Raw genomic sequence first — 16,486 nt, forward strand, 5'->3', positions numbered from 1 at the left:
GCGGGGCGGTGGCGGGCAGCGGAGCGGAGCGGGGTGCGAGCCGGGCCGGCGGGGCATGGCGGGCGGCGGGGCGCTGAGTGCGCTGCCCGCGCTGCTGCTGCTGCTGGTGGCGGCGGGCGCGCTGGGCAAGCCCACGGCGCGGCAGGAGCGGGTCCGGGCCGGAGCCGCGCAGCACGAGGACCTGCCCGGCTTCCAGTACGACCACGAGGCCTTCCTGGGCAAGGAGGAGGCGCGGAGCTTCGACCAGCTCAGCCCGGAGGAGAGCCGGGAGCGCCTGGGGTGAGCGCCCGGCCCGGGCGGGAGACGTGGCAGGGGGAGGGCCCGAGCTGGGCCCGGGGCGGAGGAGGCGGCCTGGGGCTGCCTGAGTGTCCGAGGGGACAGCGGGGCTCAGTACCCTAGAGCGGTGCCCTGAGCTGCAGTGTAGAACCCTGTATTCCAGAGTAACGCCCTGAACCCCAGTGTGATGCTCTGGACCCCAGAGTGGTGCCCTGAAGCCCACTATGATGCGCTTTACACCAGAGTGGGACCCTGTACTCCAGAGTAATGCCCTGAGCCCCAGTGTAGGACCCTGTACCCCAAAGTAGTGCCCTGAACCCCTCTGTGATGCTCTGTACCCCAGGGTGGCACCCTGTACTCCAGAGTGGTGCCCTGAGCCCCAGTGTGATGCTCTGTACCCCAAAGTAGTGCCCTGAACCCCTCTGTGATGCTCTGTACCCCAGAGTGGGACCCTGTACCCCACAGTACCCCACTGTGATGCTCTTTACCCCAGAGTGGGACTCTGTACTCCACAGTAGTGCCCTGAGCCCCAGTGTAGGACCCTGTACCCCACAGTACCCCCGTGTGATGCTCTGTACCCCAGAGTGGGACCCTGTATCCGAGTGGCTGCAGGTCAAAGCTCGGGGTTGTGGCTTCTCTCCCACCCCGCTGGTTTTGCAAAGGAGCAGCCAGCAGTCCATGGCTTTGGTGCTCCTCCCTGCTGCCTTTTGTGGCCCCACAGCAGCAAGGCTCTCAGAGGGAGCTGCTGTGTTGGACCAGCTGCTGGAGGCTTTGCTGCTGCTGCTCCCTGCCTCTGGGACACCTGCCCACACCACATCAGTGTTAATGAGTTTCAACCATTCCTTCTCTACAGCCACGTTTACAAGTGCACTTCAAGCATCTTCCCACTTGTGCCTTCTTTGCTCACAGTGTTTCAGCTGCTATTATTTCCATGCAAAGGGCAGGGACTGTGCCTTACTTTACTGCTTCTCCCTCCTTTACACCTACAGGAAGCCAGATCACTAAGCAGAACTAAATTTAATAGGAGTTAAAGAAAGATCCTTTAATGTAGTTACCACAAAGAAGATAGCTTAAAATACCCTGCATGTTCTCACTAAGATTCCCCGCTGCCTTCTCTCCCACAGGGAGTTGCACTTGCTAATTTTCTGTCTGGTCCTACCATAAGCAGCAGCACTGCAATCTCACTCTTGATCCTTCTCAAAGCTGTCACTGCTATTTGTATGTCTCAGTGAGTAAACAGATGAAATGATTACCAGAAATTATCAACTCCATCCTCATTGTTTCAAGAAGGAGCAAAGGAAACCATGTTCTCAGCATACATGGCTATGACCTAGATTCTCATCACTTGTGTCACCAAAATGTGTCTCCTAATATTGGTCTGCACTTACTGGTACAGATAATTCAGTCAGGGGTATGATTTAACAACACAGGTGTATATTCAAACGATTTTTACAAACTGTAAAGCAAGGGAAGAAGTTTTAACTAATTGATCTCACTGATTGCCCTTTGGAGGGGTGACACAGGCACATCAAAGTACAGAGTCAATAATTACCTTTTAAATGGAGGTGACTGAAGTGTCTCTCTGAGGACACGTTGAGGGTGAGCACTGTGCATCTCAGCATCAGGGATGTGGCTCCTGGGGGACTTCTGGGAAAGTTTCATAACTTCCAGCATTCCCCAACCTTGTAATCTTGGATAGCAGCACACTGGGAGGTAAAGAGAGGATTTAAAAAAACATCTTGTGGTTTAATAGTCACATGCTGAACCCCTTCTCCCCATTTTTGTTATGGGCAACTTCTGTAGTGGGTTACAAACAGAGTCACTTCTCAGCAAGTGGCTGCTCTTAGGAAGAAGGTAGATTTAATTAAAAGCTATTTTTAAATTATTTCTGGGAGAAAACAGAAACACACAGTCTGCTGCTCTAACCAGAGTGCATGCTGCTGTATTTATAAGGCATTTTACCTTGCTTAGGAAATGTGGCAGCACATTGGTCATCCCAGTAATAACAACAGTAAAAAGTGAAGTCCACACAACAGCTTTTTACCTGTGCCTCTGGGAGCCTATAGGCTTGTTTTATTGTCCCCAGCTTCAGCTGAGAAGTGGATGAAATAGTGCCCGTGGATGCAATGGACCTATAAAAACAGGTGAAAAGGAGAAGACATGAAACATTTTCTGGTACACAGAAAATGTGTTCCTGACTTCTTTCATGTTACACATTGCCAAGAGCTACCAGCATAATCATTTAATACCTTAACAGTAGAAAGAAATACCAGTTAAACAAATGAAATTAAATCATTGTGGGGAAAATCTGGTGACAAATACAGTCCCTCATGCAGGGAAAGGGACCACTGGCAATGGATACAGAAGAGAAAAGATTTTCTAGTCAGTTCATCCACACTTCACTAATTCAGAAATGAAATTCAGCAGCCCCTTTTTTGCCCCGTAACTCAAAGAACATGTTCACAAAATCAATCTGATACTGTCAGGCTCACACAACATTGCTGAAGTTCAGCAGAAGCTGCTGCTGCTATTTCAGCAACCACTTCTGCAACAAAGGCTTGGGCAGAGACATTGCTTCACTACTTGGGCAGTTCCAAACGTGGTTTCTTTGTGGAGAACCAAGATGTGGAATTGCAAAGAATGTTTAGAAGTGCAGATCGTTTTCCCTGAGGTTTAGGGAGCTCACCTGCTGAGTGTCAAGTCAGGATTTAGACAGGTCAGCTCCTGCTCTTCCCCCTGCATTGCAATGGCACCTCAGTGTTCCATGGGCATGGCATGAGCTGGCCACTGGATGAGGCACAGGGCACCTGCAGGCAGGCTGCCCTGGCACCTCATGGGCACGGGGAAGGGTGCTGGTGTGCCCAAAGCCAGCCTGGATGTGCCAGAGAGCCAAGGTGGATGTGCTCAATTCCAAGAGCAGGCACAGAAGGCAGTTTTACAAGCTCGGCCCCAAAATGGTGAAGTTCATCAATTGCAGAGAGATTAATTGCAGTGAGATTAGTTGCACAGAACATAAATGGTAGAGAGAGCATCGTCCTTTTTTTTATTTTGAACTGCAGCTGTGTGCAGAATGTTTCACTCCTGCTGGTTTCACCAGTGCTGGCAGCTTTACACTGGACAGAGGTTTATAGCCCTTTTAGTCACTAAAATCCCAAGTCTTCCAGCCATGGCTGCAGACTTGATGCTGCTTCAGTGAGTAACTGGCATTCCTGGCAACACCAGCAGTACTGATTTCCACTGGGAATCAAGGAAAAGAAACAAGGGGAGGGACAGGCTGGGAAGGGGAGACTGTACCTGGTGTGCATCCCCAGCATTACACGCTCATACTCACTGCACCCTGATGTCAGCCTGCTGCAAAGCCAAAGGACAAACTGCAGGTGTCCACCAAATCCTGGATTTTTGCTCTGCTTGCCTCCAGCAAGTTTGAGTTCAGGCGTTGTCCTGAAGCGAAGTTGCTGTCTGTCACGGATATATTTTCTGAAAAATACTTTTGCTAGGATTTTTCCTGCTGAGAAGCCTCAGAGGAAAAGAAAAACAATAATTATCTGCTGCTGTGGAATGCAACAGGTGCATCTTTGATTGGTCCATGTGAGTTGTTTCTATTTGATGACAAATTGCAGGTCCACCATTCTTTTCCTTGTTAGCCTTCGGATGAAATCCTTTCTTCTATTATTTTAGTAGAGTTTTAATAATTTTCTTTTAATATATATATATTAATATGTATTAATAGATATTAAAATATATAAAATCATATATTATATTATATATTTTATTATATATTATATTATTATTTATTATATTAACATTATGTTATATATAATATTATTATAAAATTCTAATATATAATATTAGAATTAAATATATTCTATATATTATATATTATATATTATATATTATATATTATATATTATATATTATATATAATTAAAATTATATTACATATAATATTACTAATAATAATTATTATATTATATAGTACATTTTATTATTAATTATATTAATATATATAAAAGATATAACATATATTAAAATATATATTAAAATATATATTAAAATATAGAAAATACATATTTCAATATAGATTAATATATTTTTCTTTTAATATATCATAAAATAGATCATTTTCTTTTTACTATATCATAAAATAATAAATCAGCCTTCTGAAATATGGAGTCAAAATTCTCATCTCTTCCCTCATCCTGTGACCCCTGCCAGCACCACCACAGGTGTCTCCTGCTCTGAGCCAGCACAGCCACTCCCTGTAGGCAGTGAAGAACAGATGCCCCTAAGACAGGAGGCACAACCTAAGAAAAACAAAGCCAGGTATTCTCTGCTCACTAATTTTAGTTGTGCAAGTTTCCTTTGAGTTATTCATAGCAATGCTGAATAACAAACAGAGACACATTCCTTTATATGATGTGTAAAATGCAGGAAAACCTTAACCAGTAGGGCAGTTTTAGGAGTTTGGGGCACTGTGTTTTTGTGGCAAATCAGGGCTAAAGATCACTAAAATTGGCCTGACATGCAGTAGGGTTTTAATGATGCTGATCTCTTTTTACAGCAAGATTGTGGACAGAATAGATGATGACAAAGATGGCTATATCACAACAGAGGAGTTAAAAACCTGGATTAAACGAGTGCAGAAACGCTACATCTATGAAAATGTGGCCAAAGTTTGGAAAGATTATGATCTAAACAAGGATGATAAAATTGCCTGGGAAGAATACAAGCAAGCCACATATGGGTATTATCTAGGTAAGAGAACAGATTGTATGATCAAGGATTTTTAAGATTATAAAATATGATTTCTTGCCTTGCAGACAACTGGAGGTTGCTGTCACATTTAGGACTCTTGAAGCTCACATTAACTTTTATGGATGCTCAGAGGTCAAAAGCACTTTTTAGTTATTTATTGCAGCCCTTTGCACATGGGTCACCAGCACACAGAAGGTTTTGTAGAGGTATCATTAAATATACTGACACAGCTGAATTAAAGTCTCCTCCAGTTAGAAATATATTATTTTTTAGCATTGAAAAGGGTACTTTAATTAAAAAATAATATATTGTCTAATTAACTGTATTTGTGAATTTAGTCTCTAAAATCCCAAGTCTAGATGTTAAAAATGTAGCCTGTGTCTAAGCTACAGCAAAGTTATTGATTAAAGTCATTCTTGCAGAATAACATGCTTCAGACTGTGATCAACAGCAAATGAAAATCCTTAACAAATCAGGCAAAATAAACATTTATTAAAAAATATACCTGAATTCCCCCCACCCCCCTCCACGTTCCCTTTGCTTTTATAAGTTAATGAAGGAAGAGGAGGAGAAGAGATCACTTAAGCTAAAGGGCAATACTGACAGAGCAACAAATCAGTATTAATTGACCATTTATACTTACTGGAAATGAGAAAACAATATTTACCTACCACAGAGGCAGTTTCTAGAGCAAGCTTCCTGTAGCAGTAATAATTCCATAGTCTACCTTAGATTTAAATGGAGTTTGTTACATTTGTGAAAGGAAATATTTAACACACAGTCCCTGCAGAATTATCCCTGGAACCCTTCTCAGCCCTTTGTCTTTGCTACCTCTAAGCCCCAAGATTTGGAGAGCAGCATTGTGGGCTTGTGTTAATGAATACTTAAAATTCCCATCTGTAATTCCTGACCCAGTCTTTTTCACATGTGTTTGTCTCCCAACATGTGAATTGTGAAATTGTTATGAGTATTTTTCATTTTTAAAGTCAGTTTACTGATCCTATTTTAAAAATTATATCAAATACCAATCCTTTTATGCCACTGAACACTCTGAAAAAATGCCATTGTTTTAAACTGAAAAGAATTGTTAGGTTCCCTGTAGCAGAGGTCTAGCACTGAGATAATTTCAGTCAGTCTGCCACCTTCTGAACCACATTTCCTTGGTTTGCTCTTCTTGAAACTGAAAAGTTGTGTGGATCATACTGATTCCTAAAGATGAAGAAAACTACTGTGAATGAAGTCTACCACAAATATTTCCTCACTGGTACTTGTAAAGGCAGATTAAAAAAATCTGTGAGGGAATACTGCAAAATCCATTATTCTGGATTGTAACAGAAGGCTTGCTCAGAAATTTACCTCCTACTACTGTCACCTTTAAAAATCAAACCAAGTATTTGACCCCTGAGTAAACTTCATGGGGAAGAGAATTTCCATTTAGAACAACAGCTATTCTGGCAATAAACCTTTTTATTTCTAAACTCAAACAGCTTTGTTTTGCTAGTATGTTTTAAAGGAGAACACCTCTGAGATCATCTTGATTTGTCTGCAGAAAATCCAGAAGAATTCCAAGATGCCACTGATCAGCACAGCTTTAAGAAAATGCTGCCCAGAGATGAAAGGCGATTCAAAGCTGCAGATCTGGATGGAGACTTGGCTGCCACTCGTGAGGAGTTCACTGCTTTCCTGCACCCAGAGGAGTTTGAGCACATGAAAAACATTGTTGTCTTAGTAAGCAAAGCAAAATCAATGCCATTGTTTCTGCTTTTATGGGTGAATTTGAAGGCTTCTCTCACCTTTCCAGGCAGGGTTTAGAAAGAGACACACACATAAAAGCTAAGTGGGGAACAGAAAGGGGTGCCTTTCATGATACTCACTTGGTTTAGAAGTCTCAACATAAGAAAGACTTTTTAAGTGCACTTAGACAGCTCCTAAATTGAATCAAGAAACAATCTTGGGGCACTGACTTAAACCAAAATATAAGGAGGGTGTGCTGACATACAGCAGCTGAGTGTTTCATGCAGGCTGGTATCTGCCCCTATCATAAGCAGTTCATTCATACAGGGAATTTTTTCAACATGAAAGGATATTTTTATATTCATTGTGTAAACAACAGTCCCACTGGGTTTAGTGAGACTACATTCACTTGTGTACAGGGCCAGGTCAAGGCCTCAGAACATTAAATTATCAAAGGCAAGTAATCAGAGCTCAGTTTTCTCTTGATGACTTTCAGGCAAAATTGTTTTCCAGGAAACCTTAGAAGACATAGACAAAAACGAGGATGGTTTTGTGGATCAAGATGAATACATTGGTAAGTGTTGTCACTTGTTTTTTATATAATCTCCAGTCCATTTTTCCATCTTCTCTCAAACTGGCAGCAGCATTAACAACCCAGAGTGAACAGTTCAACTGTTTTATACCAACCATCCAACTCAGAAAGTTTAATTTCATTTTAGGTAGATAGCAACATGACCAGGAAGAATTCCTCATGCTTCACAGCACAAAATTCTCCTCTTGTTCTTATTTAACTCAGCTAAGAGTTATATGAGAATAAAAGAAGAGAATCTGGAATAATATTTTTCATGGCATGGATATTCTTTGTATATTGCACCATGCTAACTGCTGTTTGAAGGCACTGTTTAGAAATGCAGGAGGATCAGAAAATGAATTAGTCTTTTCCCAAATAAATGGTTTTGGATGGTGCTCAAATATCCAAAACACCTGGGAATCAACCATTGCAAAAAGAGAAAGTTCACCTTGTTCCTGCTAGATTTTTTTTCCTAGTTTAATTAGTAAGTAAAGCCCATACTTCTGTACTGATGATACCATTCTATTTTGATGAGTTTTAAATCCAGAAAGTAGCACTAAGAAGGCATTAGTGCAAAGTTGGATGAAGCTTTCTGTTTCTAGTGGTGCTATAAAGATCACTTCACATAGAATCAGGAACAATATACACACACTAATTAATGGCAGGGGGTTCTGTTCCTTGTAAATTATATTTAGCCCAGAAAGTGAATGCTATTCATCTATGACTGAAATAACAGAGCAGCATAATTTCCACAGTAATTTCAGTTCATTCAGTGACATTACCTACATATAATTATAAGGTAATTGTCAACATTTGTTACCATGTGAATGCTGGTTTTTCTTGTCTTCTATAGATAGGAACATAGAATGTTCTAGTCACGATCACCCCACATTGGCAAGGATGATAAAAATCAAATTGACAGGACATGTCAGTTGCTTCAAATAAACAATATAATTTGCACTTTAAAAATGAAAAAAAGAAAGTGAATGTGTTGTCTGAAGTTTTCTTCCTGAGTTGAGAAAACTATGCTTAAAATATTCCTACTTTCCTTTTTCAGATGTAATTTTTTTAAATTTTGATGAAGTTGGGATTAAGAAACCAACAGAAAACTAAATCTCTTCTTTGGTAGTTATTAAGGAGCAACAAAAAGAAGTCCAAAAATTTCAGTCTCTAGATGGAGTATTTGTTGGGGGGATCTGTTGAAGCTTATAGAATGATCCCACCCTCCATTCCCTTCTTTGCTCCCATTTTGTCTTTTGCAAAATTTGGTTTAGATTTACACAAGCAGTGGAGCAAAATGCCTATAAAAGTGTTGAGCAGAGAGAACTAAATTCTCCCTGTGCATGGGCAGGTAACAGAGTATTTCAGGGACACTGGGGACAGTGACAATGGAGAGCCTCAGCCCAGTGTCAGGGGTAGTTACTCCTGCCTTGGAATTCAGCATTTGTGTTTCCCACAGGTACCAGCCAGCCTCTGACCCTCACACCATCCATGAGGGTCCTTGAAAACCAAATCCAGAAGGCACTGGAGAGGAGTAGTATCACAAAGCAGGTTTAATTCTAAATAGAGAAGTGGAAGGCTTGAGGATGAGTAGGAAAGGATTGGCCACAGTGACCAGAAGGATGACAGAGACACCAGTCATGATTTGGAAAGCCCTGTGATGTAAAGAACACTGGTTTGAATAATCACTGCTGCTGTGCTGTGTTTATGCAGAAAGCAGCTGCCACTGTGGCTCCCAAAATGCAGCCCAGGAGTGATGTGCAGAGCAGCTGGGGTGTGTGACCTCTGCATCCTGGCACACACACTGCTCCCTCCCCAGCTCCCAGGCTGTGACCAGTGCTCTGTGCCTGTGCCTCCTCACACAGTGCACCATGACTCCTGACTTCTCCAGCTCTTTCCTGCAAGAGTGTCTTCTGCTGGAATGTGCTGCAGCACTGCGTGGTTAAAAGAGAGCTGATCTCCTAAGCTGAATGTCTCTCACACAAGACTTCTCTAAAATGCATGCAGGTTCCATTTAGCAATTTTTGTTTGCCTAAATTCCCCCTGTGCCTTTTTTCCTGTAATCACTCTGCTGGCTGGAATCTGATCTTATCCACAAAGACATTTGCTGGCAGGGACAAGATAAAATGGCTGAGTTTCTTTCTCCCCATGTGACCAAGCCTAGCACTAAAGCTTAAGACTGCTGTTCAGCCAAAGATCCTTAGAGGATTTTGTTCCTTCTGAAATTCAGATGATGGCCTTTGAACATGTTAGCTCTCCTGTTAGCCCCACCAGAAGTGCACAGGTGTGATACAGGGTGCTGTGAGAATGGGCAGAATCACCAGCAGTGAAGAAATAGGCCTGAGAGAAGATACAGCTACTCCATCTACACCCCACATTTCTCTTTCTGTGCAGAGACACAGAATGAAAAGTTCTGTCCTCTCTGTTCAGTGCAAAGAATGAAAAGTTCAGTCCCCTCTGAGGAACACTGTGAAAAATCTTGATTTTGTGCTTAATTTGCAAAGTAAATAGGACTCAAGTAAGACCCTTTTTTCCTCTCCAGCTGATATGTTTGCAAATGAAGAGGGTGGACCAGAGCCCGACTGGGTGATTACAGAGCGTGAGCAGTTCGCAGATTTCCGTGATCTCAACAAGGATGGAAAGATGGACAAAGATGAGATCCAGCACTGGATCCTCCCCCAGGACTATGACCATGCACTAGCTGAAGCCAGGCACTTAGTCTATGAATCTGATGTAGACAAGGTATGTGGTGCTCCAGTGTTGTCTTTAAAGAAGTTATACAGGGTCTTGTGGGTTTTTTAAAACACCAGCTTGCAAGAATTTATTCCTAATACCTTTCTTTATAGGCTAGATTTGCTGGTGGATTTATGTTTCCATGCCAATCTCAGTTGGTAGTGTTAGAATTACAAAGTGTTACAATACAGTTTATCAGCTCTAGAAGGTCCCTTGGTTTTCATTAGGTAAGATGAGAAACTGTCACTATTTTAACACAGCAAAAAATACTCTTTTTCCTTTAAGAGTGGTCATTACTTTTGTATGTTAATATAGACTAAAAGAGGAAAATAAAGTTACATTTAGTTACTCCTTGCACTCAAATATAGGGGTAGCAAACCCACTCTCAGTTCTATACTCAGGCACGTACCTTTCTTTTAAACACTGGCTCTGATCAGGGACAGCATATGAGGAACCTGAAAGCCAAAATGCTCTGAACACAGAAACTGCTAACATAAGCAACCACCTTCCACAAAGTGCACCAGAGGATTTTTGTTTTTACAGTCAGGAAGATGAACCAAACCACAAAACTGTGCACCAGGTAATCCACTGTTAACCTACTGTTCCTACTGCTTGGCATTACAAAGAGCTTTCAGTTAGCAGTTTGACCTACCTGAAGCTTGTGGGGCTTCTGTCTTCCACTGAGGCCCAAATTTCCCTCACTGTGACACCTACAAATGATTGCTGAACCTGCAGTGTGCTGCTGTGAAGAACTGTCTGTTTCGCAGGGCTCTTGCAAGTCTGTGCTGGTGTGGCTTTGTGTCTTAGACTTAGTTCTGAAAATATTCTTACAGAGTTGTTGTTTTTTTTTTTTCTTCTACCAGGATCAAAAACTAACAAAAGAGGAAATTCTAGACAACTGGAACATGTTTGTTGGCAGTCAAGCTACCAATTATGGGGAGGACCTCACAAGAAACCATGATGAGCTATGATCCAGTGTGCCAGCCAGTGTGCCACACATCTTTTCTCCACCTTACTGAATTCACTGTGTCCGTCCCCTCCAGGAGGGAAGATGGCCAAGGGACACTCACAACTGAATGACTTGCATTAATATTATTTTTAACATGCCAGCTTATTACCTCAGAAACCACATAGAAATAGCTTTTTTACTCCTTTCACATGGTTAAACACAATCTTTAGTTACTAGAGTTTTATTTTTGAAAAAATTAAGAGGGTAACTTTTCTGAGTAGGTTAGAGCCTGGCATGGAAAAGGGACTTGTAAAAACATTGCAAAGATCTTTAATAGCCAAGTATTTTCTTCAAATACCCACTTTTACCATAGTGAAATGCACCTAGGATTAGAACCCTAATGTTTAATCAGACTTAAGTTATTTAGTTGTGTTTTCTAATAGTTTAGAGGTGATCCTTTGAGCCTCCTGCCCAGAGAAGAGTTTGATACCAGCTTTGTCTCCACAGAATTGCTGTGTTGGGTGAGTGCTGCTGCAGCCCCCTGGCTCCTGCTCCAATGTGCAAATGCACAGGTCCCTTGTCCCTGACCCTGCGTTCCCAGGCAGGGATGCAGAGTCCAGCCTGGCAGCTGCTCCTTCCACAGCAGGGTAAAGTACAGCTGTTTGTGGGCCCTTGGCCTGGCTGCTTCCTGGGAGGAGTTGTGCCACATGGAGCATAATTTATCTCCTGCTTTTCACACTTCACCCCAGCCCTGCTCCTGTTCACACAGTGTGAATGGCAGCAGCTCTGTGATGGAGAAGGAATGAGACATGTCATCCCTCTGGGCCTTGTGTCTCCTCTGCCACTAAGAGGACAGATTCTTGTGGCTGAACTTCTGGGTTTGTGTGTTTATACCTGTAACTCTAGAGACAGCTCTCCTTCCAAAAAAAGGGGAAGTTTTCCGCATAGGTGCTTTATTTTTTACTGTATAATGTGAGTTGTTACATGTATATTTTTATATAACCAACTTCTCCAAGTTTGGTTGTTTTTATCTGTACTGGTTTGAAAAGAAGCACAATAAAACCAATACTTCTTCTTGGTACTGTGAAGGTGCAGTAACACTAGCACAGATTAGCAGAGAGATGATGTGAAAACACAAACCAAGCCTCTAAAGCCAGCAGTTCCCAAAGCACTGGGATGGTCATTTCCAAAAGTATCTGCACATACAACCTCAACTGTTCTTTGTCACCTCATTAAATTAAGAAAAGAAAAGCCAAAAAGAAGTGCATTATACATAGCAGCTGTAACTAGAATTTGTTCTGGACACCGGTACTGGGGATCAGGACTCCCCAGCAGCATTCTCTGGTTCCTGGAAGGTTTTGTGTAAAACATCACACCCTGAACAATCCAGAGGGGAGCTCTGAGACTCCAGGCTGTGAGACACTTCAGCAGTTCAACACATTTGTAAAAATCATCAGGAGGCAGTGCAGAACTGTGACCTCTGTGAACAGTGCCATTTTTATAAGGTCATGGAAGAACCCTGGTGCAATATTTTACATCTTGCAGTTGAAGATAATTAAATGTAGATTGCTGAGTCTGACAGAAATTACATGTGCTTGCTGGCAGCACCACTAAGCTTTTGGGGTGCACATCTTGTGACATTGCCAGCAATGTCTCTGAAAAATCCCCACCTCTCCCACTAACATAGAGCAGGGCAAATGTCATAAAAGTGAACTGGTTTTGTTTTTACAGTACCCTCAAGTTAAATAAAAGCCTAAATGCAGTGCTATCTGGGAAGCAATAAAATTGTATCTTGGCACGTGAAAATGATTATATATTTTCTTTATGGCTTGGATTTGGAAAGGTTTATTGTACTCAATAATCCTGACAATCTTTATCAAACTAACATATTTTGCTAACAGATTTTCAGTACTCAGATTATCTTCTGCTGTTTCAGGAAACAATACCTTAAAAGACCTCAAAAAAACGCTTGTTTCCTGCAAGTGAAACTGCAGCTCAGGCTGGATACTAAGCCAAGGATTTTCACTGGAGCCCAGGGGAAGGTTGTTTGCTCACTCTTGTTGAAATTCAGTGGGAGTTGGGTGCTGAGACACTAAGCATTGTTGCCCACAGCTAAACATGACACTTCTGAATGCTCTGTGCACCGTCCCAACAAAAAAAACCCACATCTGTGCTTTGACAAGCAATCACATTTTCTTCCACATTACTAAATGAATTTGGAACAGAATTAGCAGCACACAAGAGAAAAATCCTGTTCTCATATTTGTTCTTGATTCCTGTTACTGCTTGGAACACATTGGTATTTTCCAGGGTAAAACTGTACTTACGTGAGTAAGAATGCTGAAATCAGAGGAGCTTTCCACACAAACAGTGACTGAAAATTCAGATCCAGAAAAAGGTTTTCTTTTTTCCTCAAAAGAATGGTACTCAGGTAGCATATATCCAGCTAGGAAAAAGGCAAACATGCCAATTAAAATGTTTAAAATAATCAAATTATTTATCAATAGTGGGTTATGGGGTCATAGTAAGATTAGGAGCTTTTTTAATAAAGCAGTTTTGGAGAACATAAGTGTCCCTGATGTGATTTCATTTTAAAGGCTCCCCTGTTTCTGCAGTTCTCCATGGTGTTTCTCTTACCAGCATTCAGTAATGGCACAGTACATTCCATGCTCTAAATTTCCCTTTCAAGCTCAATGCACTATGGAAGAGTAACTCCAAAAGAGACTAGAGCTTCTGGGTTTAAATTTAACACTATTTAAGGAAAGCAAACCTTTGCTAGGGGATATAACTGTTAACATTGTGATTTTTCAAGCCTAAGGTTTCTAATGGGGTTTGACTGTTCCAGAGATAACATTTTTTTTCCTAGGTAACATATTTCAACTCATATTATGAGCAAATGTTACAAAATTTTAGTGTAATGTGAAATACTGAAATGTCAGATAGCATTATTTATCTTCTTAATATGACTAAAACCATTAATTGCTGGGAGCCATACTTCATCCCAGCAACATGAAAATCCATTTTGTGCCTATCTTGTCAGTTATTGCCGATTTTCTTAATCAATTGTGACACAGTGAAATTCTGTTGGGAAGCATGTTTATATATTTGCAGCTGCAGGATCTGTATGGTAACTTATTACACAGATCCTCCATTAACTCAGTGGTTTTGCCATGACTATGCCACAATACATCAAAGGTGCATTTTTCTTACTTAGATATCTGGAATAGCCCATTATTATTGCCCATGCAGTTTTAATTATTGGGATTTATGAAATGAGCTAAGTGGCTAATGTTCATTGTCTTATAATTCCATTTAATGATTCAGTCAGGTTGAATGTGTCTCCTGTTCCAATGAAAGGGGCTGTACAGAACTCCCTAGAGAGAGATCACAGCCCATCCTGCTCCTGTTACAAGGGTACCTTACAATAGTTGCAGAATGTTTAATTATTTGCTGTGCAGAAGCTGATCTTGATCCCAGTGAAGTTATCATGAACTCCTAAGGAATATAAGAATTACTCTAAGGCCTTGGCCACACAAAGGCAAGCAGAACAATGGGGTGGTGGGACTGGAGGTCAGAAATTACCTTACAACCAGCAGATCCTGATGTCCTTACTGCCACTGACCACTAACATTTGGGAATTAGACAGTTCATACTCCTGTGAGATAGGGTGTAAATCTAGTTCATGGAAGGCAGTGTGTAAAGTCTTTGTGGCCTGCTCAGGGAGCCTGAAGCGTTTTATTGAGTCATGGTAGCATCACCCTTAGCAAATGAAGTGAGTTTTACAGAGTGACAGAAGCATCTACAAAAAAAAAAAAAAGATTCCATAGCTAAAAATTTTGCACAGCCTGACTTGGCCTATAGCCAAGCACTTGGAAGCATCCAGCATTTCTCTTTTCATGGCTGCAGTTTAGTTGTGCTGTGTTCCATTCAGAGTATCCAGCACATTAACCATTCCCACTACTCTCAAAGGGAGAATTGAGGATTATTTCCCACTCAAGTTTCAGGCACCAGGAAGGCTGAATGTCCCTGAGACTCAAGTGCTGTATAGATTATCCCAGGCATGGTGAATTCAAAGCAACCTGAGAAGTTACCAGCTTTCCCCTAGTGTGAAACAGTGAACAAAGGGCACACACGTGCACATGACACAACAGCCCATTTCACACCTGCATGCTGCCTCTCCACAGGATAAAGGTAAAAAAGCAAATAATTAAACATTCTGCAACTATTGTAAGGTACCCTTGCAACAGGAGAGGATGGGCTGTGATCTCCTTTCTCCAGGGAGTTCTGTACAGTCCCTTTCATTGGAACAGGAGACACATTCAACCTGACTGAATCATTTCCTCACTCTGGCAGTGACAAGGATACAATGATCCTTTGTATCCTATTGATAATTACTATTCCTACTGATAATTAAGGGATGGCCATCCTCAGCACAAGTATTGGCTCAGGGCAGCAGAGCTCAATTTCATATACTGCACATTAGCTGTTTTCCCTGTGGAAGAATTTGTTTCATAAGGGTCCAGATATGATCTGGCTAACTTCTGAAGTTTTAGTGTTTTTAAATGTTTCTTAGTTGGCCTCATTTGTAATGTTGGCCACATTTGTGGTCTGAAGCTAGCACATACCTGAAATTCCAGAACAGCTGAATAGAACAATTCATGGCAGGATCCTGAATCTGAGTGCTAATTAGAATGAGTACTATTAGAATCTGAGTGCTAATTAAGGGGGACACGTACATTAGAAATGCTCCATCTTATCAACAAGAATTTAGATATGCATTGAGATGTGTAGAAAATATTTTCTTTATATGGGAAGAGCCTGACAGCTTTTAAAAAGGACCAATGGGAGCACTGAAGATGAAACATTAGTATAGCTTTTAAAAATGTACCTTGAAGGAATTACTGAGCTCCCAGGAGCCTGATGTTCTCAGGGCTTCTCAGGACATACCTCCTGTTTGGATAAAAGCCAGAGAATTTAATGTTTCAGGAAGAAATAAAAGTGGGGATGAGCTTTGATCATTAGATCAACTGTAAGATAACAGAGACAAACAGAACACAGCATTGATGAGATGGACAGGTCAGAGAAATTCCCCAAAATCACTCCTAATGCCCCCTCCATCTTTAAACTTAAATATGGCTTTCACTGCTTCACAGAGGTTGCTGGGACACAAAAGGAAGGAATGCCACTTGAGAACCCATCAAATGACAAGTGGAACAGATTTCAGATGGCTAAAACTTCCTGAAATCTTTACAGGGTAACACGTAGGTGAGACATTTTAAAATCATAGGGAGCATCTTTTTTAAAGAGTGAATTCACAAGGAAATTCCAGGGGGAATGAATTAAAAATTGCTGGAGAGGTATCTGTCTCTTCATTCCTGTTCTTAGTTTAACAGATTTTGCATCAATTTTATGCCTTTTATCTTTGTCCTTAGATTTTGAATTCAGTTAATAGTACAGGTGTAACATTT

General features: G+C 41.4%; 1 protein-coding gene across 2 annotated transcripts; it reads left to right on the forward strand.

The window, feature by feature from the left end:
• The first annotated feature begins 34 nt into the window (after positions 1-34).
• Positions 35-13,511, forward strand: RCN1 (reticulocalbin 1). 2 transcript variants are annotated; one of them, XM_064715627.1, is made up of 7 exons: positions 35-279; positions 4,492-4,599; positions 4,838-5,031; positions 6,581-6,759; positions 7,279-7,339; positions 9,879-10,078; positions 10,933-13,511. In XM_064715627.1, the coding sequence occupies exons 1-7, from the start codon at positions 56-58 to the stop codon at positions 11,038-11,040; spliced, it is 1,074 nt and encodes a 357-aa protein (XP_064571697.1). In that variant the 5' UTR covers positions 35-55; the 3' UTR covers positions 11,041-13,511. The 2 variants fall into 2 exon arrangements, with proteins under 2 accessions (XP_064571697.1, XP_064571698.1); XM_064715628.1 differs by lacking the exon at positions 4,492-4,599 and having other exon boundaries at positions 10,933-13,509.
• Positions 13,512-16,486: the final 2,975 nt, after the last annotated feature.

Source organism: Zonotrichia leucophrys, chromosome 5 (assembly GCF_028769735.1).
Source record: "Zonotrichia leucophrys gambelii isolate GWCS_2022_RI chromosome 5, RI_Zleu_2.0, whole genome shotgun sequence".
In the NCBI taxonomy this organism is placed as follows: Eukaryota; Metazoa; Chordata; class Aves; order Passeriformes; family Passerellidae; genus Zonotrichia; species Zonotrichia leucophrys.